General features: G+C 51.9%; 2 protein-coding genes across 11 annotated transcripts; one reads left to right on the top strand and one right to left on the bottom strand.

Annotated features, from left to right (window-relative positions):
* Positions 1300–25492, bottom strand: MFSD13A (major facilitator superfamily domain containing 13A). 8 transcript variants are annotated; one of them, XM_013983694.2, is made up of 9 exons: positions 25434–25492; positions 7559–7801; positions 7044–7126; positions 6048–6500; positions 5787–5910; positions 4587–4683; positions 3731–3902; positions 3454–3647; positions 1300–2110 (listed from the first exon to the last, which is right to left on the bottom strand). In XM_013983694.2, the coding sequence occupies exons 2-9, from the start codon at positions 7724–7726 to the stop codon at positions 1848–1850; spliced, it is 1554 nt and encodes a 517-aa protein (XP_013839148.1). In that variant the 5' UTR covers positions 7727–7801; positions 25434–25492; the 3' UTR covers positions 1300–1847. The 8 variants fall into 8 exon arrangements, with proteins under 8 accessions (XP_013839148.1, XP_001928880.1, XP_020928408.1 ...); XM_001928845.7 differs by lacking the exon at positions 25434–25492 and adding an exon at positions 15743–15829; XM_021072749.1 differs by lacking the exon at positions 25434–25492 and adding an exon at positions 15743–15829 and having other exon boundaries at positions 6048–6242.
* LOC102167427 lies at positions 16089–26068 on the top strand. 3 transcript variants are annotated; one of them, XM_013983679.2, is made up of 4 exons: positions 16546–16717; positions 21985–22054; positions 24524–24636; positions 24888–26068. In XM_013983679.2, the coding sequence occupies exon 4, from the start codon at positions 24942–24944 to the stop codon at positions 25599–25601; it is 660 nt and encodes a 219-aa protein (XP_013839133.2). In that variant the 5' UTR covers positions 16546–16717; positions 21985–22054; positions 24524–24636; positions 24888–24941; the 3' UTR covers positions 25602–26068. The 3 variants fall into 3 exon arrangements, with proteins under 3 accessions (XP_020928411.1, XP_013839133.2, XP_020928410.1); XM_021072752.1 differs by lacking the exon at positions 16546–16717 and adding an exon at positions 16089–16354 and having other exon boundaries at positions 24524–26068; XM_021072751.1 differs by having other exon boundaries at positions 24524–26068.

The raw sequence follows: 27667 nt of genomic DNA, 5'->3' as shown, positions 1-27667 counted from the left end.
GAGGCCAGGTCGGGAATGGAGGGTCCCAACCCTGTGTACAAGCCCAAGCCCATGGATGAGACTCCAGCCCAAATGAGGGCACCAGCTCTTGACAGCTCTGAAGTCAGGAGCTTATTAAAATGCAGTTTCTGGGGGAGTTCCCATCATGGATCATCGGAAACGAATCTGACTAGCACCTGTGAGGACGCAGGTTTGATCCCTGGCCTTGCTCAGTGGGTTCAGGATCCAGCTTTGCCGTTAGCTGTGGTGTAGCAGACGTGGCTAAGATCTGGCATTGCTGTGGTGTAAGCCAGCCGCTACAGCTCCAGTTTGAGCCCTAGCCTGGGAACCTCCGGATGCTGCAGGTGTGGCCCTAAAATGACAAAAAAAAAAAAAAAAATGCAATTCCTGGGGCCCACACTCAAACTGATTAATCAGTTCTCCATTTTAAACCTCTATACTTGGGGGGTTGGGGGTGGTAAATTGCCAGGCACTTGACAAATGTTAACCCCACCAAGTGGAGGTATGTTCGTTATCCACTCCACAGATGATGCAATAGAGCCACCATAGAGGGATTATCTAATTTCCCAAAGCTCTGCCCTTGTTAGCTAGAATTTGAACCCAAGCAATATAGCCCTAGAGCCTACATTCTTAGCTGCTAAGCAGACCCTCCCAAATAACCACTGGCCTAGAGCAATGCTTCCTCATCAAGGACAATTTTGCAACTCTAGACACATGTGGTAATATCTGGAGGTGTCTGGGCATCGTAACTGAGCAGAGAGCCTACTGGCATTAAGTAGGCACAGCCCAGGAATGCCGCTAAATATCCACAACAAAGAACCACCCACCCCCCCAAAAAAAAGCTACCCAGCCCCAAATGTCTATAGTGCTGAGGGTGAGAAACCCTGGCCTAGAGCAGAAGTTCTCTCAGACCCAGCTGCACAGAAGAATGACCACAGAGCTTTCCAAAACCCGAGTGCCTGGGCAGTACCCAGACTATGAAATCAGAATCTTGGGGAAAAGAACTCAATACAGCATTTTAGGAAGCTGGCCAGTGACCTCTGGCCTAGAACCAGCCACTCTTCCTGGCCTACCCCATGCAAGGGAAACCACTGGGGTCTCGACCACAGGCCTGAAGGTTGTTTTGCTCCCAAGGGCCCACACAGCTCTGGAGGGGTCTGCCAGCTCTCTCTCCTACTTCAGTGAATCTGAGGTGGGTGGCTCTCTGCTGGTCTTCGAAAATGCTCTCAGGCCGCTGTTCCTATTAAGGAATCCTGTTCCCCAGCCCACCGCTCCCACACACAGCACGGACCTCAGGAATGGAAGAGACATGACTGAGTTTAATCAGTCTGTGATGAAATGAACCTCATTTAGAGGCTGGGTGGGGATGGGGGGGCCCTGCGGCAGCTGGGGCCATGCTACTCCAGGCATAGCTGAAGCAGAGAATTCTGAGAGAAACCACTGGAAGGGGCTGGTGGCACTTAGAGTCAGCTTCCCCTGACTGGGAGAAATTGGTTCCCAAGCTCACACAGCTCCAGCCCCAGCCCATAGGGGGACAGGCCTCCCTTCCCCGCAGTGACCCCATGTGGCCACAGGGCGGCCCCATCCCTTCTTGGCCCTCTTCTTCCCCTCCTCCTCCTCCGGAGGAAGCAGGTCCCTGAGCACAAATGGCCCAGCCCTTGCCCAAGCTGGGCCAGACAGCTGGGCAGGAACTTAGACCTCAGTGACGCTCCTGGCTCAGTCCCAGGAGCTCCCACTCTGCCATCTGTCCTCCAGGCTGTACCGCAGGAAAGCGGAGGAGCAGGACACTGGGCTGGCTGCCCAGGGCTGCAGGTAGTGTCCTCAGTAGGGTGGCCTTGCCGCATCCATCACACTGTCTTAACATCCAGAGTCTGGGCCCGTGCCAGGTTCTGGCGCTGGGCTTTGACCATGTGCAGGCGTCTCCCGTGCAGCGTGAACTGGGACCAGGTGAACAGCTGCAGCAGAGCACAGGTGATGGGCACCAGCACCAGCAGGTAGAAGCAGCCCTGGCGGAGCGCGGGGGCCTGTGCCGGGGGTGGGGCCGGGGGCTCTGGCCAGGGCTGGGCACTCCCCACAGGGGTGAGTGGAGGCTGCTGGAAGAGATCGTGACCTAGGACAAGAGAGCCCGTAGAAAGAACAGGTCAGCCCCAATGTCCTCCGAAGTCCACAGTGCCACATCTCAAACGTCGCACATGCATGTCCAAACCACAACTCCTTTTTTTTTTTTCGGTCCTTTTAGGGCCACACCTGTGGCAATATGGAGGTTCCCATGCTAGGGGTCTAATCAGAGCTGTAGCTGCTGGCCTACGCCAGACCCACAGCAACGAGGGATCCGAGCCGTGTTTCCGACCTGCCTCACAGCTCACAGCAATGCCGGATCCTTAACCCACTGAGCAAGGCCAGGGATCGAAACCGCAACCTCATGGTTCCTAGTCAGATTCATTAACCATTGAGCCATGACGGGAACTCCTTCTTTTCTTTTCTTTTTTTTTCTTTTTTTTTTTTTTTTTTGCAAACCACAACTCTTGATTCCTCCCCCGAACTTGTTCTTGTTCTCCCCATTCCTCCCTTTTTTGGGGAATGGCGCCACCATCCCCTCCATGTCTTCCTAGATTCCTCAGTTAATTTCACCACTCCCCAAGAGCCAATCCATCACCTCTCACAACTCCCAAACACAGCCCAAACCCAACACTGCTTTTCAGCCCCCTGTACCACTTGCTCCAAGCCTCTGTTGCCTCTGCCACAGCCTCTGTACAGTCCATTCTCCGCACAGCAGCCCGAGCAGACTTTACAACATGTAAATCAGAATGTGCCACTGCCCCTACTTAAAACCCTCCCAATGGCCTCTCTGCAGTGAGAATAAAATCCAAAGCCTGCCCAGACCAGCAGAGCCCTCTTCACTCTTCCAGCCTCATCTCAGAATGGCTCCTGATAACTGGGGCCCCTGTGCCTGCTGTTCCCTCTGTCTGGGATTTGCCAAGATCTTTCTAGACCATTCAGTTCATATCCTGGGTGTCCCCTCCTCCTTGAAGAGAACTTCCTGGGCTGCACTAAGTAGCTTCCAGTCGCATGTCTAGTTTTACCAATGCACTTGTCACTACCTGCTATTTTCTCATGTGGCTGTTTATCACTGACTCCACCCCCCTTCCCCTGATAGAAGCTTCAGGATGGCAAAGACCTTGTCTGTATTATTTTGTTATCTACCTCCCTAGAAGGCACCTATCAGCCCCTGACAGCAAAGTGTATTTGTTGAAGGAATGCATGAATCCTTGAAAGACTGTGGGGGGAGGCAAAGGAAGGGGGGCAGCCAGGGGTGGCCCAGGCCCAGCCTCTGTTGACCACTGTCATCCTCTCGCCCTCACTGGACCCAGATCCCAGGCTCATCAGCTGGAGCACCAGGTAAGCCGTGCCCCTGGAGCCTCGAGAGCCCCATGCCAGCCCCCCGGCCCTCACCTGTGTAGAAGCACAGCAGCCAGGTACCCAGCAGTGGGGCGAAGGTCTGGCCTGGCTTGGTCACCAGAGCCACCATGCCAAAGAGAAGCGCTGAGGCCGCCTGCTTACGGTGGTTTAACACCAGGTCCTCATCCACCAGGTCAGTGACCACCAAAGTCAACAGCTTACAGGTGCCCTCAGTGAAGACACGGTTGCTGCCAGCAGAGAGAGAGAGAGAGAGTGGGCAAGAATAAAGGGGTGGGACAGAGGTGGCGGGGCGAGGGAGGGCAGGGCATACCTGGCAATGAAGAGGCACAGCAGACCAGGATGGTCGGGGCCAGCCAGCAGCATGAGCAGGCTCAGACCCAGCTTAAGCAGGAAGAGCCCGCGCACCACAGCGTAGACACCCCAGCGCCGACACAGGGGCAGGAAGTAGAGGTTGTTGAGATGGGGAGCGACATAGGAGATGCCTGGGAAAAGGGGTGCAGCCTTGTCAGCCTCCACAATGGCCCACATTCTTTTTTGGCTGCACCTGTAGCATGTGGAAGTTCCCAGGCCAGGGATCAAACCCGTGCCACAGCAGTGACCTGAGCCACAGCGGCGACAACACTAGATCCTTAACCTACTAGGCCATCAGGGAACTCCCACAATTGCCCACATTTTAACCATCAGCATCAGAGTTTGCACAAATTGTGCACTAACAAGATCCGAGGCTCTGTGCTAAGAGCTTCACATCCTTTTATTAAGTTCTTGCAAACTTTTTAAAGTAAGTACTGTCCTTATTCCTACACTTTACAGATGAGAAATGGAGGCCCGAAGAGATTAAATAAAACACACCTGAGCCCACACAGTGAATAAGTACAGTCAAGACGCATACTCAGCCCTGCCAGGACTAGAGTCCTTGCTGTGAACCAGCCACTGTGCAGCTTCACTTCTAGGTGGCACCAGCCCCAAGAGGCCCAGCGTCAGGGCAACCCTGCCCCCTCGAACCCACAGAGGCTCCATCCTTTCTTCTGGAAAACAGGGCTGGAGGCTGGAAGTGCAACCCCAGCATAGATTCTTGCCACCTGGAGAGGTGGCTGTGTCTGCAGTGGGGCTAGGGGTTCTGGGGTGCAAGCCTCTGTCCTTCCAGCCTGCCCAAGGCACCCACTCACCCAATAGGAAGGAGCCCGTGGAGAGGGAAATATGGTCTGACAGTAGATGCTCCAGGAAGAGGGGGAAGAAGTTGCTGTTGAAGTGGCAGTGAAAGACCTGCAACCAAACCAATGGGGGCAGTGAGGAGGCTGGAGAGGCAGGAGCCGGGGACAGGGTGAAGCCCAGCGGGGGGGTGGGGGGGCCGGCAGCAGGAGCAAGAGCCTCCTTTAAGCTATGTCTCTCAATGTGGAACATGCCAGAACAAAACCTAAAACCAGCTCCTACACTTGTCTAATTTTGCTGTAAGTTGGAATGATAAAATTGTCATTAGAACAATTAAACGCTTTGTCTAGAATTCCCTGGTGGCATAGCAGGTTAAGGATCTGGTGTTGTCACTGATGTGCCAAGCTGATCCTTGGTCAAGAACTTCTGCATGCCACGGGTGTGGCCAAAATAAATAAACAAACCCAGGGTAGTTGAAAGGGCCTTGTTAGGTGTAACAAGATATTTCTTACACCTTTAAAAAAAAAAAAAGAGGGAGTTCCGTTGTGGCTCAGCGCTAATGAACCCAACTAGTATCCACGGGGTCACAGGTTCGATCACTGGCCTTGCTCAATGGGTTAAGAATCTGGCATTGCCATGAGCTGTGGTGTAGGTCACAGATGTGGCTTGGATCCCACATTGCTGTGGTGTAGGCCGGCAGCTGTAGCTTCAATTCCATCCCTAGCCCGGGAACTTCCATATGCCGTGGGTGCGGCCCTAAAAAGATACATAAGTAAGTAAGTCAATAAATAAATAAATAAGGGGGGGAGCCTTTTTCCTTTATAAAAATTTATCACTGCTAAAACAAGCTTAATGGCCTTAAAAACAATCTATTTCTAAAGTTGGCTGGCTTACATACTGCATGTGTTTTAGGTATGGCATGTGGTGTTTTTAAAAGATTGCCACAGAGTCCCCACAGGGGCCCCTCTTTTTCACATCCTCACTTTGTAGGTAAGGACACGGCTGCCCCGAGACTGAAGCCAGCCTACGATCACAAAGGAGTTAGGAGCTTGGATGGTGCTAGAATCAGGTCTTTAACTACCCAACTTGTGTTCCTGCCACCGAAGCACCCAGCAGTCCTCACTCGAAGCCAGAACTGATTTCCCAGCTTCTGAGGAGCCTGTTCCCTTGAATGAGTCATTCCCGAGCCATCCTGGGAGGGGGCACCGCTCCCATACCTGCACCAGGTCCATGCCTACGAACCACAGGAAGTTCCGGTGGCGTGCCAGCTGCCGGAGGTACTGGCTCAAGGTGATGCTGCCTGCCTCCTTGCCGCCCACAAGCAGTTCTTCTTCACCGAGGCTACAGGGCAGAGGGGAGTCAAGCAGGGCCTAGGGCTGGGCCAGAGCCATCCTCCCTCCCGGGGCAGCCCTCCGTCCACCAGGGAATCCAGCGTGGCAGTCACACAGGCGGAGTGTGAGCCAGGGCTGGCCACTCACCCACCGTCCACAGCCAGGGATGGGCACCCCGGCTCCCTGCCGGCCGCCTCGACCCGCCGCCTCAGCAGCCGCGTGGCTCCTACAAAGCCCAGCCCAGAGCAGGCGGCCAGTGCCACACAGAAGGCGCGGAAGGAAGAGAAGTCCTCCTTGTTCCAGAAGGCGTAGGAGGCAAAGACAGACAGGGAGCCAGCCGCACTGAAGAGGGAGCAGTAGAAGTTGAGGTGGGTGCGGTCGTGGGCGGAGAGGGCCAGGTCGGCCAGCAAGGCGTGATGGTGCAGGTCCACGAGCGTCAGGAAGCCATCGTACAGGCACAGGCACAGCAGGAACTGCAGGCCAGCCGGGGCCCAGGGCACCCAGAACGCCAGGAACGACAGTGCCAGCAGCGGCCCATGCCAGCCCAGCGCCCGCACCCGCGCCAGCACCACAGCCCTCGAGGAGAGCCCAGCACCTGACCTGCCAGGGAGAGGGGGGCTGTTGGGAAATGCCCTGGCAGCCTCGGCAGGCCCGGATCCCCCTGCAGGGCCCAGAGGAGGGACGGACTCACGCCAGGGCAGCCTCACTGAGCCCTGAGTCCTCAAGTTCTGATTTAGGAAGCACAACTCACCGGTGGGTACACTCTTCCCTCAGTGCTCACCAACCTGCCAGGGCTGATGGCCAAAGGGGAACGGGTACCTATTTCTCAGGCTTGGGGGCAGTGATGGGCCCAAGCAGCAATGGGGTAAAGAAATCTGCCAGAAGCAGCAGAGCCATGTGCTGTATAGAGCCCGGTCCTGAGGGCTCGATAAGCGAAGCGGGGGTAAATTTCTCCCCAGGGCAGGCAAGGCAGCAGCTGGTCAAGGCCACTTCTCCAACTGCACAGCGCCTGCCTGACCTCGGGGAAGGAGAAGTCAGGACAACAGCTGAAAACGGTCTCCCAAACACAGGCAGGGGACCTCCAGCCCTGGGGAGGGGTGGGTGGGACAGGACCGGTTCTGAGCCATTCCCCGGGAAACAAACCAGGGCTGGGAGCTGAGGAACTGACGGTCACTCAGCCAGCCGAAGAGGGGGTCGTTGAGGCTGTTCCAGAGGAGAAACACCGTCTGTGGGCAGAGGGGAGATGGGCAGGTGGGCACCGGGCAGCCTCCTCTCCAGGGCTTTCCCCTCCCCGGCCTGCTCACCTCCCCCCAGAGATGACCCCAGCTTTCTTGCCTGCAGACCTTTGCTCTGCTAAAACCCACTCTACCAGCCACTTCCCCACCAAATTCCCACCCATCCAGGTCAGTGTATCCAGCTGATAAATACATACGAATATATTATAAATGGGCATACACAGACCAGTGCCTGGCTCACAGCTCAGTGGCCAGGAGAGCTGATATCATCCCCATTGAGTCATCAAGGCCTCCGGCTCCAGTTTTTCTTGCTGAATCTCAGGGGTGGGGGGTAAGGTGGAAACCCAGCCTGCGCCATGCTCCTGGCTGGGAGAGATCCAGCCCTGCCATCTGCCTGGCACCCTGGCCCCAGCGCCAGCCTACCTCTCCCACCCAGAAGGCAGCTTTGTTGATCTTGTATACTGAGACAAAGGTGTCCACATAGTAAAGCAGGAACACGTTGTGCAGGACGGAGACGAAGAGGGCCAGGGAGCCATAGACCACGGCTGTGGGCAGGCCCAGCAGCCAGGCCCAGGGCCCACCCAGCTCCATGGCGGCCAGCCTAGCCTCAGCCCCAGGAGCACTGAGGGGCGCTCACTGCCACAAGCAGTCTGGCCATCTTTGTCCCTGAGGAAGAAGGAGCCAGTTAGCTGCAGGGGTCAGAGCTGCCCTGTTCCTAACCCCAGATTTCTGAGGCACTGGAAAACTCATTCCCACAGGGAAGGGTTATACGTCAAACAAAGCTGGGGAATCGCCAACGACGTTGAGCTAAAACAATGCTGGACTAGATACCACTACTGGAGAGCAACCCAAGGAAACTGATAAAGGCGTGGGAAGAGAAGGCAGAAGTCCAAGTGCCGAGCCCAGCCATGTGCCAGGGCGCTGTGCTCGGTATCTTCGTTCATCCATAGTCTCCAACTTTACTGGACCAGACATGACAACCCTGGGCTTGGGCACACACTGTACCCACAGTAGAACCTCAGGCAAGCTACTTAATCCAAGCCCCAGTTTCCTCTTCTATAAAAGGGAAAAGTGGACAATCATGGCTACTTGGAGAAATGTAAGGATTAAATGAGGTAACACAGAAAAAATACCAGGAAATGGAGTTGATGGTATCATTATCATCTTCATAAAATCCCTACAAAGTTTACGGTACTATTATAATATTATAGGAGAGCAACCCCAAGCTCAGAGATGTTAAGTAATTTGCCCAATGTCACACAGCAAAAAAAGGAGCAAATGTCAACTTTGGCCTGTCTGGCTCCAAAGCTTTTTCTGCCACTTGACCTCCCAAATTGGGTTCCTAGGGGCTGCTGGGCAGAAGGGAGAAACCTGCTACGTTGTCACATTCCATAGGGGTATAAAAGCGATCAGATATGATAAGAGTCCACAACCACTTGTGCACTTTGATTCTGGAAATTCCATTTCAAGGAACTAACCCCTAAGGGAACATGTCCAGAGTTGTGTGTGGCAGCAACATTTATCAACAGCCAAAAGTTGGACCCAGCCCAGGAATACAACAAAGGGACTGGTTCAGTAAGCCTGATGCTCGCCGCAAAGGCCAAGTACGTGGGCAACCTCAAGACCTGGGAGAGAAACTCAAGAACATGTTACATGAGAAGAGAGAACAAAGGACAGCATGCGTGCCAGTTCCCAACCAGGCCGACTCATGCACAGAGACCAGCCGCTAGACTGACCATGGGTGGGAAAAGAAATAAAAATCGGATTTTTACCGAAGCAGCGCTTCTCAAACTCTAGCATGCTTTCAAGTCATGTGGGGACATTGTTAAAACATAGATTTTTGCCTCCCTGCTAGATGCAGGGAGGAATCTGAGACTCTGCATTTCTAACAGGCTCCCAGGTGGCACCGACGCTGCTGGTCCATGACCACACTTTAAGCAGCCAGGCATTAAGTCTATCTGTCTCTTTTTTTAGATTCAAAGCTGTTGTTCTCTTTTCAGAAAAATAATCCCATATGTGCTGGTCTGTCCCCCAGAAGGAAGCTACGGGGGCTTCCTTCTCTCAAACTCCCTGTTGTGAGCTGAATCTTGTCCCAAACCGACAAGTTCAAGCCCTAACCCCCAGGGCCTGGGAGTGTGACCTTATTTGGAAATAGGATCTTCACAGATGTAACCAAGTTAAGATGAGGTCCTACTGGATCAGGGTGGGCCCTAAACCAATGACTGTTATCCTTAGGAAGAGGGGGAAATTTGGACACAGAGACACACACACAGAGGATGAAGGCAGAAATCTGAGTAATACAGCTACAAGCAAAGAACCCTGAGGATTGCAGGCAACCAGCAGCAGCTAGGAAGGGGCAAGGAAAGATGCTTTCCTAGAACCTCCCTCCAGAGGGCGCACGACCTGCTGATACCTTGAGGTTGGACTTCAACCCTCCAGGGACTGTGAGGTAGGTTTAAGGCACAGGCAATTAGTAAGACTTAAACCCCTCCTCAGGGGCTGTTCCTCTGAGTCCTGGTGACCCAAGCCTGCCCCCAGGCTTCATTTACATGGCCACATGCTTGCATGCACATATGCAGAACAGAAACTTCTGTTCCCTATTAGGGTCAGGCCCTGGAGAACCGACTTCAGTCCCAGTCCAACAATGGGGGCCCCCAGGTCCTGTTCTTGACCCAGGACCCACCATGACTCCCCCTTCCTGCCCAGCCTTCAAGGGTCTCTGCAGTCCTGCCTCTCCTGGCCAGTCCAGCCCAGCCTCTCTTGGATCTTCAAGCCACCATCTCCTCCGGCCAGGCCTTGGCTCTGATGGTGCCTCCTACCAGAAGCACCCTCCCTGTCTCTGCATCTCCGTCTCACCCACCCTTCAGGAGCCAGCACATGTCCAGGAGACCTCCTACTCCTCCGCCCTCACTGACACCTCCTGTCCGCACTCCGGTCTGAGAGTAGGGTTCTCCAGGGCAGGGCCTGGGTCTTCACCCTCTATCTCCCTCAGGGGGAATGGGCTGCATTCAGCCACGCCTGCTCTGGGAGTGACTGATGGGGAAACACAGAGGCTCTTTGAGAAGAATAAAGAGGGACACTCACTGGGGTCTCTCTTGGGTTCCCTGAAAGCCAACTGTCATTACACTCAAGAGATCTGCATGCAGCCCCAGTCCCCCATGCCAACCTTGTGCCAGTCTGTGCCTAGTGGTGGAGGAATGAGAGAAGGAGGAGCAGCCATAACTACTTGAAAGCAGCCACCAAGTCTATAAGAATCTCTTCCAGGCCATAGTGCTCCCACCTTGTCTCAAAGCAGGGGGATGGCCAGGTGGCCTCTCCCTGGATCTATCCAGCCCCCGAAGCAACATTTGGTGGGAAATGCTTTTTTTTTCATGGTTTTATTGAGGTATAATTGACATACCCTGCACATATTCAAAGTGTACATAGTCTGATCAGTTTGGGCCCATGTATGCACCTGTGAAGCCATCACTACAACGGAGAGTAGGAACATATCCATCACCCCAAAAGTTTCCTCAGCACCTTCCCAGTAACACACTGGAAAGAAGGTTTCCAAAGTCCTGACTGAACCAACTCCTACCTGTGTGACCTGGAGCCATTTGTGTCATGTCTCTATGCATGTTACCTGATCTGCAAGATGGGGCCGACCTTCCAAAGGCTACCGTCTGCAGTCCAAGAAAAAAAACACTCCAACACACTCAGCACAGCAAGTGCAATGAGCACTCAAAATTCAGAGATCGTTACCATCCAGCCTCCCAGAACTTCCATATCCTCCACACAAGGATGAGGTAGGGGATTAATCTAAAAGCACTTTGTGGCCGTAAAGTACAAGGTACACCTCTGCTGCTACCCCGAACCCAGGTCACTTTTTCTGATTTCCTCAGGGCCTTTCAGAACTCCCTCCCTCACCTCTAAAGCTTTTCTCCAAAGGGAGTGAAGGCTCCCAGGCCCCTACCAAGATGTCCAGTGACCTGCCCTGGTTAGTAGAGAAGGTGAACCCTGCAGACAAGTTTCCCAGCCTTCAGCAACTAGCTCCCCAGCACCCATGATGGGGAACCAGTAGAAAACCTCAAAGCGTGGTAAGACGGAAAGGGTATGACTTTTGCCATCAGGAGGGCCTGGGGTTAAATCCCAGCTGCACTGCCTACTAAGTGTAACCTCAAGCAAGGTCTGAGCCTGTCTGAGCCTTGGTTTCCTCACCTGTAAAATGGGAGTAGTGCCTATTTTTTCTTTTCTTTTTTTTAGGGCCGCACTCGCACCATATGGAGGTTCCCAGGCTAGGGGTTGAATTAGAGCTACAGCTGCCGGCCAGAGCCACAGCAACACCAGATCCAAGGCGCATCTGCAACCTACACCATAGCTCATGGCAATGCCGGATCCTTAACCCACTGAATGAGGCCAGAGAGCGAACCCACAACCTCATGGTTCCTAGTCGGATTGATTTCCGCTGTGCTGCGATGGGAACTCCTCTTTTTTTTTTTTTAAGTTGCACCCAGGGCATGTGGAAGTTCCTGGGCCAGGGATCGAACCTGTGCCACAGTCATGACTGTGCCACAGATGTGGCAATGCTGAATCCATAATCTGCTGCACCACGAAGGAACTTCCAATAGTGCCTACCTTTACAGGAATGCAGGGAGGATTAAATTAATGTTTGAGGAAGCCCATGGCACCCTGTCCGTCACATGGAAGATGCTCGGAAACAGATTTTCCTTGGGCTCACTTCTAACAAATCAGGGGAGGAGCAGGGGAATACCCTCGTAATCAGGCCTCTTCCTATGGTTAAGGAGGTTGAGGAAAAAGACAGCCACAAGGGGGAAGGCTCCCAGGCCCCTACCAAGATGTCCAGTGACCAGCCGCGGCTAGTGGAGGTGGCTCTTCAGAAGAAGAGGGGCTGCAAGGAGTAGAAACACATAATGCTGCTCAGGAGTGTCAGAGACAAACCTCCACCACCGACCGGATCTAAAGGCAGAGCAACCTGCCCAGGTTAACCTCTGCCCAGGGACAGGAAGCTGGGGGGGGGAGCATGCAGGCTCACTCCAGTGGCTTCTCTGCCAGATTGCAGCTCCTCCATCTTGAACTGCTTCCTCTATTAGCCCCACCCGCCACCCCCCACAGAGAACAACATCCCTGCCTCTCCAAGGGAGGAACGGCTTGGGGCTCACACCAGCCTAGTTGCATAACCTGCCTGAGATATGCAGTAACCTGCAACCAACTCCACCCCCACCCTGACACCCATCGGGAGAGCCCGTTGGAGGCCCCACGGCCCATTCCCCACACTCTCCGCTGGTATGGTCCCCATTGCGTGGCTTTGAGCCAGTTACTCCATCTCCCTGGGCTGCAGTCTTATCATGTATAATGTGGGGATGACAATGCCCACCTCTTCGACTGCTGTGGGGCTGAAATGCAAAAGGCACATAAAGCACCACACATAGTGCGTAGCACTTAGAAGACCTTCAATAAAGAGTAGTTATTATTTTTCTTTTTTCCTTTTCTAGGGCCGCTCCCACAGTATATGGAGGTTCCCATGCTAGGGGTCTAATTGGAGCTGTAGCCCTGGCCTACGCCAGAGCCAGAGCAACGCAGGATCTGAACCGCGTCTGCAACCTACACCACAGCTCATGACCTAGGCCACTGAGCAAGGCCAGGGATCGAACCTGCAACTTCATGGTTCCTAGTCAGATTCGTTAACCACTGTGCCACAATGGGAACTCCAAGAGTAGTTATTATTTTTCTTTTTCATGTCTCCGAAATTATCTTTGAAAGGTTTTGGCATCTCCTTCTGCCAAATCTATGGCTAAGGTTGTCTTTCAGCACCCAACACTGAGGTTTCTTACTGCCTTCTATATCCACCATCCCTCAAATTCTTTTTTCTTTCTTTTCCAGCCGCCCCATGGCATACGGAGTTCCCAGGCCAAAGATCAGATGCAAGCTGCAGTTGTGACCTAAGCAACAATGGATCATTAATCCACTGTGTGGCGCCAGAGATCGAACCTCTGTCCCAGTGCTTCCAAGACACTGCCAATCCTGTTGCACCACAGAGGAAACGCCTCAACTTCTTTGTTAAATGCCACCTCCAACCTTTGTTCATGCTGTTCCTTCCAACTAAAATACTCCAGTTGTAACTACATACCATTTCTCAAGCGTATAGAATATGCCGCTTTTTTATACCTATCATTATGAGTCTTTACAACTCTTGTTACTATTTCCACCCTCATCCTGTAAATGAAGAAAACGGAGGCTCTGGAGATTAAATTAACTGGCCCAAATCACAGAGCTATTAGGTGCTAGAGCCAAGATTCAAAACAGGTGCTTTTGACTTAAACAAAAAAACACTTCAGCATTTCTCAGATCACTCTGCCCAACCCCCACCACAATCTTACCAAATTCTGCCGATTCAAGGCCCAGTTCAGTGGCCCAAGCCTTCCTGAGGACACCAAGCCAGGTGTTCTCTCCCATTTCGGGTTCCTTGGCTCTGTATCAGGATCCAAATGCCTCTCTACTCATCCTCCAGCTCCCAAGCTCCTGAAGAGCAGGGCCAGATTATACGGGCCCCTGTTTTCTACTCCCAGCCTCCACCAGGCTCCTTCACCACATGCTAGGTGCTCAATTAACACCTGCTGGATCAATTTGCCCCTAAAAGGCCAGTATGGACATCCCCAGCCGTAGAAGGAGAGTCACCTCCAGATCCCACTGTGCCTCTTAGCTCTGCATTCTGCTTGGCTGTGGGAGTCAGAAAGAGGCAACCTGAGGAGCCCTGAGGTGAAACATGAACAGCAAGGCAACAGGTGCACAAAGAGGAACAATGATGATAACAAAAAGTACCATTTATTAGGCTTTCACCATGTGCTAAGGAAAACTGATACAATATGTGGAGAGAGCTCAGAGCAGGGAGACACTAGATCAGGAAGAGCTTTGGTAACCACACACAAGATCCTATCCTGAGGATGACAGGATCAGGGAGCCCTGGGGGTGGCCGGGTAGACAGAATCAGATCTGTTCAGAAGGAGCCCCCTGGCATCATGTAAAAACATTCCCCTCTTCACTCTATCAGGCTTCTTTCTGGGAGACAAAGGCCTAGAAAAGGATGGAAACAGTAGCAGCTTCCTAATTCCTGAACCAGTCTATAGTTGGGGTGGGGGTGAGAGATGCTGATGGATTTGGTGGAGGAAACCAAGATTGCCAGACGGGGCCCCTGGAGTGAGAGGCATCAAAAGGAGGACCTTGATTCCCTTCAGAAGGACCAGAGGCTGTATGAGAAACAATTAGGGTGGAGGGGGAAGAGCTACTAAGAAGCATGATTTGAAGTTGGGTGGCTTGGGTCAATCTGAACCTTACCACCAACTAGCTGAGTGTAGTCCTACATCTGCAAAGTGGGAGAAAATTCCATTCCCTGCCTGTTCCTAGGAGTATCAAATGAATTTGAAATATCCTACACAAATATTGTGTCCTTTTTTCAACAAGCAGGGGACCTTTGAATTGGCTGCTGTTTGCTGTTTCACATCCCCTTTGTCTCCCTGCCCATTCTTCCCACAGCAGGGTCAGTCCTGGCAGGGCTGTTGGGGAGGCCCACTCTGGACGGGTCCCCAATCTTCCACCTTCCATGCAGTGACTAATGGGCCCATCTTCCTTCTCAGGCTGGAAATGAACTTTCACCCTGTTGGGGGAGGGATCTTCTCCCTTTCCCTCCCCCCTTGCAGGTTACAGGGTAAGCAACTTCACCCCAGGACCACCTACCCCTCACAGAGATAGGTAGCCACAGAGGAGTCTGGGATGAACCCAGGAGCTCTTTATTCAGCAGCTAGTGCTGAACCTTTCGGTGGTGGTTGGCCAGCCCGCCTGCATATTAAAATCACCTGAGGAGCTGCTCAATAACACCAAGGCCCAAGCCCCACCCAGGCAATTAAATCGGGATTTCTAGGGATGTGGCCCAGCATCTGTGTTCTTTCAAAGCTCCCCAATTGGTTCTACCATGCTACTAGGGTTAAAAGCCATTATGGGAGTTCCCGTTGTGGCACAGTGGTTAATGAATCCGACTAGGAACCATGAGGTTGCGGGTTCGATCCCTGGCCTTGCTTAGTGGGTTAAGGTTCCAGCGTTGCTGTGAGCTGTGGTGTAGGTCACAGACGCGGCTCGGATCCCACGTTGCTGTGGCTGTGGTGTAGGCCGGTGGCTACGGCTCCGATTCGACCCCTAGCCTGGGAATCTCCATATGCTGCGGAAGCGGACCTAGAAAAGGCAAAAAAGACAAAATAAAATAAAATAAAATAAATAAATAAAAGCCATTATGTTAATGAAATGAACCACAGCCTGACGGGTTAATGAAATGGGTCCCTGATGCCTGATGCATCTTGCGACCTCAGACCCCAGGGAGCCTCTCTGCAAGGATTCCATCCTCATCCCTCAAACCCAAGCTTCTCCCACTCTGACCCAAACACTCTCCCAACCCAAACCTGATCACTCCAGGGACGCCCAGGGATCACTCCAGACAGCCCCCAGGACACCCAGAGCAGAGAGCATTCCGGTTCCCCTCGGGTTTGTCCTTTGTGTCTAACTGGCCCCCCGGTCCGGCCCGCTCCTGCCCCCGAACCCGGCCGCCAGCCAGCCCCTCACCGCAATTGTGGCAAGCGAAGCCTAATTCCGCGGCTGCCGCGAGCCAGGTGCCATCCAGTGCGCCTGCGCGCACGCCTCCGGGAGCTTCTCCAGCCTCTCCCTCCGCCCCTGCCCAGCGATTGGCTCTGAGCTGCTCCCGAAACCCTCTCTTCGGCAGGTGCCCGCGCCGAGGCTGTCGCCGCCATGCTTGTTATGGGCGCCTTGCCCTCTGGGACCGAAAAGGATGTGGGAGCTAAGGAGAAAGGAGCAGGTTGCCAGAATTCCTGACCAGCTCACCCTCTCTCTCTCCCCTCCACGAAGGCTTAATGTCATTTCAGTTCCAATCAACAAGGTTTTTTTTCTGAGAGCTCCCCGCACCTCTTCCCCCGTCTTTCCTTACTAGTAATTCAGAGACTGAAAAGAGCCCAGCACCTTCCTTCAAGCCTTATGGTCTGACCGGATGCACGGCTGAGACAGATAAGGAGATGGCAGTGGCAAGACCTGGGACTCCCTGATGCTGGATTGTGAGCCTCTCAAGCGTGACAGGCCCAGCTTGAGCTGTGGGCAGCAGGGCTCAAGCCACAGCCTCCTGAGAGAGCAACCAAGCAGCCTAACCTCCGCGTGTTATTAATGGTAATACTGAAACATAAGGCTACTGAGCTTTTTTTTTTTTTTTTTTTTTTTGTCTTTTTGCCTTTCCTAGGGCCGCTCCCGCAGCATATGGAGGTTCCCAGGCTAGGGGTCCGACCAGAGCTATAGCCACCTGCCTACACCGCAGCCACAGCAACACTGGATCCGAGCCTCATCTGCGACCTATGCCACAGCTCACGGCAACGCTGGATCTTTAACCCACTGAGCAAGGCCAGGGATCAAACAACCTCATGGTTCCTAGTTGGATTCGTTAACCACTGCGCCATGACAGGAACTCCAAGGCTACTGAGATCTTATGTGCCCTGCACCCTGCGTTCATGAAAGCACCCTGCATTCATTATCTTGGTGAGTCTCCACTTCATCATTCCTGGGAGGTAGGTGCTATTATCCCCATTTTACAGATGAGGAAATTGAGATTGGGAAAGATTCAACAACTTTCACACAGCAATCAAGACCCCCCCCCAAAAAAAAGAGGCCCAGACAAGTTAGCACCCAGATTTCCTGACTCTCAGAACAGGAGTCTTTCCTCTTCCTACCCCTGCCCAGGCTCCCAAAGTCAAAACTTGTTTTTTGGCTCAGTCTAGTCTGGTGGGGATGCTCCATGTCTTCTCCCAAAGGGCCTGTAAGCCTCCTCAGATTTCGAGGCAAACAGCACACACTCCAGACCTGTCTGCTGTTTCCGTACCCTGGGATATGGGGCGGTGAGCATGGCCTTTGGCTGCTGAGGAACCTGGCACTCAGTTCCCTAGCTCCACCAATTCTTTGTAAGGGGACCCTCTTTTGTGAGCCTCTGTTTTACTTCTTAGAGGGGTTTTGTGGGCATTAAATGAGAAATAGGTGTGTAAGAGTTTTGTCAACAGGAATATTCTCTTTCTCCTTCCTGATAGCCTGGCAAAGGGCCCACCCACAGCAAATAGTCCAATACAAGAGCCCAGGTGACCAGGCACTAAAGTCTGTTTAACCAGTTCCTAGGGAGCCCCAAGGGCCCCATGAACCTTGCCCCCAGCGTCCATCTCCCACCAGTCTGTCTCATTTTCCTCCTCCCCAATCCTGTCTCTTCAGACCCTTTTCTTAACCCCTGTGTCCCCCCTTGGCCACACACACATCACCTCTCTTCTAGACTTCAAGCAGTTCCTGAAACCCCTCGTGCTCCAGAAAGCCTTCAGGACTAAAAGGAAGATCACCGTCTCTCCCCCTTCTCTACCCCTTACCCTCATCTATGCTTTCCTGGCTATGAGAAGAGGGCAGAAGACCCAGTATTCAACATAGGTTCAACCCATGTTCAACCATTTATAACTACTAAGCACACTAAAACCTCCATAAATTGACTTAAGGCATCCCCCTTCGTCCTGGCTAGCATGTGCCTTTATGTCAGAGCCAGCCTTAGTCTTCACTTTGCTTTCCCTGGGTATTCAATGGGGGAAGAGGAGCGGAGAGAGAGCTGCCAAGGGGCCAGAACTAAGTGTGACCTGATAGGAAAGACTTTGTCCTCTGTGTCATACTTAGTGCGCCAAGGTTACACTCTGAGCTCCCTCAGCCCTCTGATTTTATGAACAATGTCACCAACTACCCTTTTGTGTCAGCACCAGGTCTTGGGATCATCTCTTGATTTCCCTTCCCAGATGTCAAGCACAGAGCTAACTGGGAGGGGGACGGGAGGCGCAACTGAAGATCATATCGCCTGCCTTCTTGAGTCTGATCAGAGCCCCAGGATTGTGGCAAAGAGAGAGAAACACTCTCTCTCCCTGAAATTCCCTCCTCCCTTGGTTTCCAACCTCTCTGAGGTAGATTCCGCCATGTTCTTCTCCTAACAACTTTTCTTCAGTCCCCTTTATTGGGCACTTTTCCCCCAGGGCTTTCTTAGGTGCAGAGAGGGTCCCCTAAACTTCCTTCTTCATTACTCTGTTCATGTATTCATTTAAGCTTGTCAGGCCATAAACTATATGGGGTAAAAGGGATTTCAAAAACAAGATCGTTGTTGATGGGAAGGTAAATTGATGCAGCCACTATGGAAAGCAGTATGGAGGTTTCCCAAAAAAATAAAAGTAGGAGCTCCTGTTGTGGTGCAACGGAATCGGCAGCATCTTGGGAGCACTGGGATCCAAGTTCGATCCCTGGCCCAGCACAGTGGGTTAAGGATCCCGTGTTGCCGCAGCTACGCTTGGTTCAAGGCTGTAGCTTGGATCTGATCCCTGGCCTGGGAGCTCCATATGCCGAGAGGTGGCCAAAAAAAAAAAAAAAAAAATTTTTTTTTTTTTTTTTAAAGTAGAAGGACCGTATGACCCAGCACTTCCACTCCTGGGTATTTATCTGAAAAAAATGAAAACATTTAATTTGAAAAAATACACACACCCCAGTATTCATAGTAGCATCATTTACAATTGCCAAGATATGGAAGCAGCCTAAATGTCCAACAGATGAATGGATAAAGAAAATATGAGGGAGTTCCCGTTGTGGCGCAGTGGAAACAAATCCTACTAGCATCCATGAGGTTGCGAGTTTGATCCCTGGCCTCGCTCAGTGGGTTAAGGATCTGGCATTGCTGTGGCTGTGGTGTAGGCCAGCAGCTGCAGCTCCGATTAGACCCCTAGCCTGGGAACCTCCATATGCCATGGGTGCAGCCCTAAAAAGCAAACAAAAACAAAAAAACAAAAAACCACAAAAATATGAGAACACACACACACACACACACACACACACACACACACACAATGGAATACTACTCAGCCATAAAACAAATTTTGCCATTTGCAACAAAATGGATGGACTTGGGGAGGTATTATGCTAAACAAAATAAGTCAGACAAAGATGAATACTGCATAATCTCCTTCATATGTGGAATCTAAAAAATAAAAGAAAATATTGCATATAACAAAAAAGACAGAGACTCACAGAAAACAAACTGGTAGTTACCAGTAGTGAGAGGGAAGAGGACAGAGGCACAATAGGGCATGGGATGAAGCGATACAAACTATGTGTCAAGTAAATAAGCTACAAGGATAGCGCAGCACAGGGAATATAGTGTTTATAACTATAAATGGAAACGTTTATAGCTATAAATGGAAAATAACCCTTAAAAATTGTGAGTTGCTATGTTGTACACCTGAAACTTATATAATATTGTACGTCAAGTATACCTCAATTAAAAAAAAAAAAAGATGGAGTTGCCATTGTGGCTCAGTGGGTTACGAACCCAACTAGTATCCCTGAGGATGCAGGTTCAATCCTGGCCTTGATCAGTTGGTTGGGGATCCATTGTTGCCATGAGCTGTGGTGTAGTTCGCAGATTCAGCTCAGATCTGACCTTGTTGTGGCTGATATAGGCCTGCAGCTGCAGCTCTGATTCGACCCGTAGCCTGGGAACTTCCATATGCTGAGGGTGCAGCCCTAGCAACAAAAAAATATGAGGCTGCTGTCCAAAGGCATTGGTGGAACCCAACAAATTGGCAGCTGTGCTGATTCAGTGTAATGTGGGCCAGGGTAGCAGCTGTTCTGGTAACTTCACCCACTACCTTTCCTTCATGACTGACTACCCCACCTCCCATCTCCAGCCTGCATATAAAACTGCTGCTGATAGCTCCCCAAACATGCCACCTGAACTCAGCACTCCCTCAACTTCCAGTCACCCACTAGTGTTTCTCATCACTGGATTGCCTTGACCACCCATACAAGTAACCAAGCTAAAAACATGTGTGTCCACTCTTATCCTACCCTCTGCATCCAGGCAGGTATATGGAACAAGTCCAGGTGAATCTGCTCCCAGGGCTGTCTTCCATCCCCTGCTCTTGTCTTTGTTGTCAATTTTCCTCAACTAGGGTGTGAACCTCCTCCAAGACTGGCTTCTGGCTTTCCTCTCCCTAATCCACCCTCTACTTTGCCCACAAGAGAATCTCTGCTTAGGGGGGGTCACCGACCAAAAACTACTCAGGAGTGTCCTTCGTGGCTCAGTGGTTAACGAACCTGACTAGGATCCATGAGGATTCGGGTTGGATCCCTGGCCTCGCTCAGTGGGTTAAGGATCCAGCGTTGCTGTGAGCTGTGGTGTAAGTCACAGACATGGCTCAGATCCTGCATTGCTGTGGCTGTGGTATATGCTGGCAGCTGTAGCTCCTATTCCACCCCTAACCTACGAACTTCCATATGCCAAGGGTACGGCCCTAAAAAGCCAAACAAAAAACCCCACAAAACCTACTCAGGTATTTTGTAATTTTTCATAATAAAATTCTTCAGGAGAAGCACTCAGGGTGTGTTGTTGTTATAAGCAACAGAAGACTTCATTCCATAGTATAATAACCAAATATTTAATTTTCTAAAGACTACTGTGATGGTGCTTTGTAATAATTTTTTTTTTGTTTTGGAGCCACACCCATGGCATATGGAAGTTCCCAGGCTAGTGGTGGAATCAGAGCTGCAGCTGCCAACCTGTGCCATAGACACAGCAATGCCAGATCTGAGCCATGTCTATGCCCTACGCCACAGCTCATGGCAACACCAGATCCTTAACCCACTGAGCGGGGCTAGGGATCCAACCCACCTTCTCATGGGTATTAGTTGGGTTCGTTACTGCTGAGCCATAATGGGAACTCCCTGCAATAAATTTTTTAAATGCTTGTTTCATTATGTCTTCTGTAATTAAATTTACTTTTATTTATTTATATTTTTGACTTTTTAGGGCCACATCCATGGCATATGAAAGTTCCCAGGCTAGGGGATGAAGTGGAGCTACAGCTGCTGGCCTACGCCACAGCCACAGCAACACCAGATTCTTAACCCACTGAGCGAGGCCAGGGATCAAACCCGAGTCCTCATGGAAGTTCACAGGCTAGTGGTTGAATCAGAGCTGAAGCTGCCAGCCTACAGCTTACACCACAACCACAGCAACCAGAGATCCAAGCTATGTCTGCAAGCTACACCACAGCTCATGGTAACACCAGATCCTTAACCCATGGAACAAGGCCAGGGATCAAACCTGTGAACCAGCATTCCCAAGATGCCGCTGATCCCATTTCTCCACAGCAGGAACTCCTGGCTCATGTAACTTTTAAAGTCTGAGATTCAAAGGACATCAGCAGGACCCAATTTCTCTCTCTGACTCTTGGCTCCACTTCTGCTGTGACTCCATGGTCAGACAGGCCTTCACCTTTGGACCCAGAACTGCAGTCTTTCAGATTTCTGTCCAGAGGAGAGAACACTTCCTTCCAACCAATAAGAGAACAGATTCCTTGGCTTGGCTCCCATTGGCCCAAATTGAGTCACATGGCTATCCTAAACGAATCACTATGGCCAGAGAGATGGCAGTGATGATTGGTTTAGCTCTCTCCTGCAGGTAAACTTTAAGATAGGATTAAGGGAACTTCTCCAGAACTACCTTCCTGAAAGTGGATATGGTGTGGGACCCAAAAAATCTGGGGGCTGTTACTGGAATCAGGGTGAATGAATGCTGGGAAACTCACAGCTTCATCCTTATTTTTCTCATGTTTCCTGAAAACACCCTCCCCAGACTAGCAGAGGTCTTCAGCAGTCATGTCAGAACCAGTATTAAAACACAGGCTTCTCACTGTCCCAGGCTCCAACTTGAGCTTGGTCTCACATTCTCCTCATCTCTCACACAGGTGTGACAGGATCCCCATTGAAGAGACACTGGCCAATCTCATAGGGTCCATCACTGAGCTTCAGGCTGGGGTGAGTTCAGTCATTAATAGGTCGTTCTGGACATTCCGCAAGAATGGGGTGGGGTATTCCTTTCCTACTTATGCTGTAATAAATGACCACAAATTATGTGGCTTAAAACAATATAAAGATATTATCTTACAGCTCTGGAGGTTGGGATTCTGTCTCATTAACTAGAATCAGGGTGTTGACAGAATTGCATTCTTTTCTGGAGGGTCTGGGGAAGAATCTCTCTTTTTTTGTGTGTCTTTTTACTATTTCTTGGGCTGCTCCTGAGGCATATGGAGGTTCCCAGGCTAGGGGTCTAATTGGAGCTGTAGCCACTGGCCTACGCCAGAGCCACAGCAACGTGGGATCTGAGCCGCGTCTGCAACCTACACCACAGCTCATGGCAACACCGGATCCTTAACCCACTGAGCAAGGGCAGGGACCGAACCCGCAACCTCATGGTTCCTAGTCGGATTTGTTAACCACTGCGCCACGACGGGAACTCCAAGAATCTCTTTCTTTGCCTTTCCTAACTTTGAGGTTGTCTGCATTCCTTGGCTTATGACCCCTTTTCATCTTCAAAACCAGCAACGGCTGGTTCACTCTTTATTATATCACATACTCCTGACTCTTCAGCCTCCCTCTTCCACATTTGACTCCTGTGATTGCATTGGGCCCACCCAGATAATCCAGGATAATCTCCCTATTTTAAAGACTGCTAATTAACAACCTTAATACCATCTGCAACCTTAATTCCCCCTTGCTAGGTAACAAGTTCCCAGGGATTAGGCTGTGTTCATCTTGGGGGATGGGAGCCCTCCCCTGACAAAACTACTGTGTCCAGGGACCAGTTCTTAGAGTGGACAGAAGGAGATGCTCCCTTCTTGGAGCTGTGGGGTAGGGAGTGTTAGACAGATACACTAGCCCAGTCCTAGCCACTGAGTTCACTAGGCCACTGGCCTGAGTTAAACTTAAGAGACTGGCTCAGTCAGGAATAAAAAAGTGTGACATCACCAGGCTGAGTGTGGGAGACCCCTTCCCAGAGAATAGCTGGGCTTTGAGGAATGCTGAGGGTTGAAAAGAACCTGCGGAGTAAGTCAAGAGAAGAGGGGGAAGGAAAAGTATGCTGGCCTGGCAGCCCAGCAGCTGGCAGAAGGAATCCATTTTAATCAACCAGTATTTTAACTACCACCCATCCCACTGGGGAAGAGAGATGGAGGGTCATGACCAGCCATCAGAGGGAATTGGAGCTCAGACAGTACTCACCCCATCGGAATGAAGCAACCTTTCTGGCTCCACCCAGGTAGCTTCTGGGCTTTGGCATCAGTTGGACTGGGTTCAAATCCCACTGTGCCACTTACAGACTGTGTGAACCTGGAAAAGTGGTCTAACTTCTCTGAGCCTCTGGTTCCTTATCTATTAGATGAAAATGGTATCACCATGTTTTTCACGTGGCGAATAAGAATTGGAAGTGGAGGTGAATAATAATAATAATTATTATTATTATAAGTTCTGGAGTTCCCGCTGTGGTGCAGTGGATTAAGACTCCAACTATTGGAGTTCCCGTTGTGATTCAGTGGGTTAAGGACCCGACATTGTCTCTGTGAGGACACGGGCTCAATCCCCAGCCTCACACAGTGGGTTGGGGATCTGGTGTTGCCACAAGCTTTGGTGTAGGTTGCAGACGCACCTCGGATCCGGTGTCGCGGTGGCTGTGGTATAGACCACAGCCGTAGTAGCTCCTGTTTGACCTCTACCCCCAGGAACTTCCATATGCCACGGGTGTGGCAAGAAAGAAAGAAAGGAAGGAAGAGAGAGATTGGTGATAAGGCTAATGTTGAGAGCATCAGTCTTGAAAGAGACATGGGGTTGAATTCTGCCCTTACTGTAACTAGCTGTGTGAGTTTGAACAAGATACTTAACCTATGTAAACCCTAATCATAGTATTTACTGTGGGAGTTCTCTTGTGGTGCAACGGTTAAGGATCCATCATTGTCACTGCAGCAGCCTAGGTCACTGCTGTGGCGTGGGTTCAGTCCTTGGCCTGGGAACTTCCACATGTTTCAGGCATGGCCAAAAAAAGAGAGAGAATATATTTATATATGTGAGGCAAACAGCTTCTTGATAGGTAAAGTGGGGAAAATATTAGTACCTCATCCCTAGGGGTGATGTAAACTCGAAGTTAGATACTCATAAGGGATTTGCTTCAGTGCTTGGTGTGTAGGAGCTTCACTCAAGTGTTAAGATAACCCAACCCACCTGGAGGGATTGGGAGGCTGGGGTGTGGAGAATGAGGAGCTAACCTGATTGCAAAGGGCACTGGGATGACCTCAGTATTGTTGTGGGCATCCCTGAGCAAAGACCTCAGTGTCCAGTCAAAGGCAGCGTGACTGGCAGGCTTGCCTAGTGTAGACATACTAGGTTCCTGGTATGAACCATACTAGCTGGTTCCTGGCCAGCTCAAGGTGTTTTCCTTTGCTTGGAAACCGGCAGCAAGGCGTGGAGGAGAGCAGCTCAACCAAAAGGTGGTGGAGAGAGCCCCACTCTTGGACTGCTCTGGTTCCTCCAAATGCTAGCGACCAGCTCCCCCGGGCTAAAGGAGACAAGTGAGTGGGGAGCTACCTGGGAAGAGCACAATAGGATTGGGGGCTTGAAAAGGCCTTGGGTCCTTCTTGCCTGCTGGGAACCTGGGGTTTGGGCCCAGCTCTGGGCCAAGAGGTGAGGTGGGAGCTGAACTCCTCTAGGAAGAGTTCCCCAAAGCCATGGGCAGGCTGTCAGGGGCTCCTGCTGTGACCCAGAATCCCAGGGACCGTGGCAGAAATAAGAACAAAGTGCATCCACACACCCGCCACTCCAGGTTTGGATCAGGACGAGGCGCCAGTAGCAATGCTCGCCGCTTGAACTTCTAACCATGTACGCATACTACTGCCTGGCGCCCGGGGAGGACGCCTGGCCCCTGCTGCAACCCCTCACCTACACCTACCTGCCCACCCCTCTGCTGCTGCCCCCGATCCAGGCCCACAACTTCTGCAGCCTACCCCTGAAACTGAGTGCGGGCGAGTGGGCGGCTCCACGGGAATACCACTGCTTCCACGCCCCGGGTGCGCCACTGGACGTCGCGCCGCCCTTGTGGGGCTTCCCGCAGGCCTACAGCGCGGCCCTGCACCCACCGTTCCCCGCGCCCAGCTACCCGGGGCTGTCACTGCAGGCGCCCGCGGCGGCGAGACCGGCGGCGACCGAGAGCTGGGCGCCATGGCCGGAAGGCGGCAGCCTGCAGGCTGAGCTGCGCTGGGGCCGCGTGGAGCGCGCGCTGGGGCCGCGCCTGGAGCTGCCGGCCTTCGTGCTGCGGGAGCTGCGGCGCGTGTACGGCACGTACCCGCGCACAGACGTGCGCGTCACCTACCGCGGCGGCGAGTTCCTGTTGCAGGGCGCGCCGCGTGTGCTCGAGCCCGAGTACCGCGCAGAGAGGCGCGTGCTGCGCCCGCCCGCCAGCAGCGGGAGCGGTGACAACAGCCCCACCCGGGAAGCGGCGGAGCGCGGCCGCCGGAGGAAGAGGAAAGGCCTGAGTTGAGGGCGACTCGAGGCCCTGCGGCCGGGCCGGGGTGAGCACGCGCACCGCTCTCCTCCTGCCGCTGCAGCTGTATGCTGGGGCGGGGTGCGACTGTCGCCTTTTTTTTTTTTAAAACACCGCCCGCCTCCTTGATTTCTCTCGGGTTATCACTGGGGTGGTGGGGAAAGGGCGAGAAGGGATCGAAGACATCTCTGGGTGGGTGTCCTATGCCTCCTTCCTTCTGCTTGGGCTTGGGAAACCTGAGCGTGCGGTGGAAGAAGGGCCTGGACTCTGTTTCCTCTCTCCGTCCTTCCCCTTCCCGTCTTCTTCTTCCCATCTTCTTCCCCTTTGAAACCCGACCTGCAGTAAGCCCTCACTTTCCCTTTATCCTCTCCTCCCTCCAGCAAAAGCTCCCCGAACTCCCCAAGCTGAGGGCCCGCCTATCCCTGCTTGTAATGAAAAGTAAATAAATAAATGAGTGAAGTCCAGTGTAGGCTTCAAGATCATTTTTATGTTTGGGGTGGGGTGTTTCTTCATCTGTCATGTGTGCCTTACTTCCTTTTGGGGATTCGAGAAGTTGGAGGCATGGGAGTTAGAGTAGACCTCTGGAAAAAGTGTGCTTCCTCACTGGCTGGGCCTCACTGGCTTCACCAGCTCCCTCCCAGTGCAGGAGACTCTCCTAGGTCCTGAGGCCCATTACCCCCAGAGAGATCATCAAGCTATTCTGTTCAAGTGTGGACAGCAGGCATGACTGAGGAAGGGATGCCTAAGACATAGATTTCGGGCGCTGGCTCTGACTTTTTTTTTTTTTTTTTGTCTTTTTTGTCTTTTGTTGTTGTTGTTGCTATTTCTTGGGTCGCTCCCACAGCATATGGAGGTTCCCAGGCTAGAGGTCTAATCGGAGCTGTAGCCACTGGCCTACATCAGAGTCACAGCAACGCGGGATCTGAGCCGCGTCTGCAACCTACACCACAGCTCATGGCAACACCGGATCCTTAACCCACTGAGCAAGGGCAGGGACCGAACCCGCAACCTCATGGTTCCTAGTCGGATTCGTTAACCACTGCACCACGACGGGAACTCCCTGGCTCTGACATTTTTCTAGTCATGTAACTAGGCTCCCTGAGCCTCAGTTTCTTCACCTGTAAAAGAAACTGTTCCCTTGTGGCTCAATGGGTTAAGGATCTGGTATTGTCACTGCTCCATATGTAGTTTCAATCCCTGGCCCAGGAACTTCCCTATGCTTTGGGCACAGCCTAAATGAATAAAAAAACCCAGCCTACCTGAACATTTCCCTAGGGTTGAGATTTATGATGAATGTCACTCTTGTCTCCTTATTCTTACCAACAGTTGTTAATAGGCTGAATTTGCATTATTCTAGGAGTTGGCTGGAGGGTTAGGCCATACCAGTTTTAACTATGGGTCTAGCCAGACCACCAGATCTGATGCCCAGGCTGCATGAATTTGACTCCTCATAGAATTGCTTTTATTGAATTTCCATTTGTAGTTGGCCAACAGCTGCCTCGGTGTACAGGTATGTTATTGAAGCTGTAGATCACTTGATTGAACACTGCTGTATGTATAAGCTTCATGGAGAAGTTCTGTTAAACCTCAGTACTTTTTTCTTTTTGGTCTTTTTGCCTTATCTAGGGCTGCACCCCCGGCATATGGAGGTTCCCAGGCTAGGGGTCTAATCGGAGCTGTAGCCACTGGCCTATGCCAGAGCCACAGCAACGCGGGATCTGAGCCTCATCTGCAACCTACACCACAGCTCACTGCAACGCCGGATCCTTAACCCACTGAGCGAGGCCAGGGACTGAACCCACAACCTAATGGTTCCTAGTCGGATTCGTTAACCACTGCGCCACTATGGGAACTCCAGTACTTTTTATTTTTTTGGTCTTTTTGTCTTTTTAGGGCTGCACCCTTGGCATATAGAGGTTCCCAGGCTAGGGGTCGAATTGGAGCTGTAGCTGCCAGCCTACGCCAGAGCCACAGCAACGCCAGAGCCACAGCAACGCCAGATCCAAGCTGCGTTTATGACCTACACCATAGCTCACGGCAACGCTGGATCCTCAACCCACTGA

This window comes from Sus scrofa, chromosome 14, assembly GCF_000003025.6.
Source record: "Sus scrofa isolate TJ Tabasco breed Duroc chromosome 14, Sscrofa11.1, whole genome shotgun sequence".
Taxonomy (NCBI): Eukaryota; Metazoa; Chordata; class Mammalia; order Artiodactyla; family Suidae; genus Sus; species Sus scrofa.
Note: the sequence above shows the minus strand (reverse complement) of the source record. Positions and strands in the feature narration are given on the sequence as shown.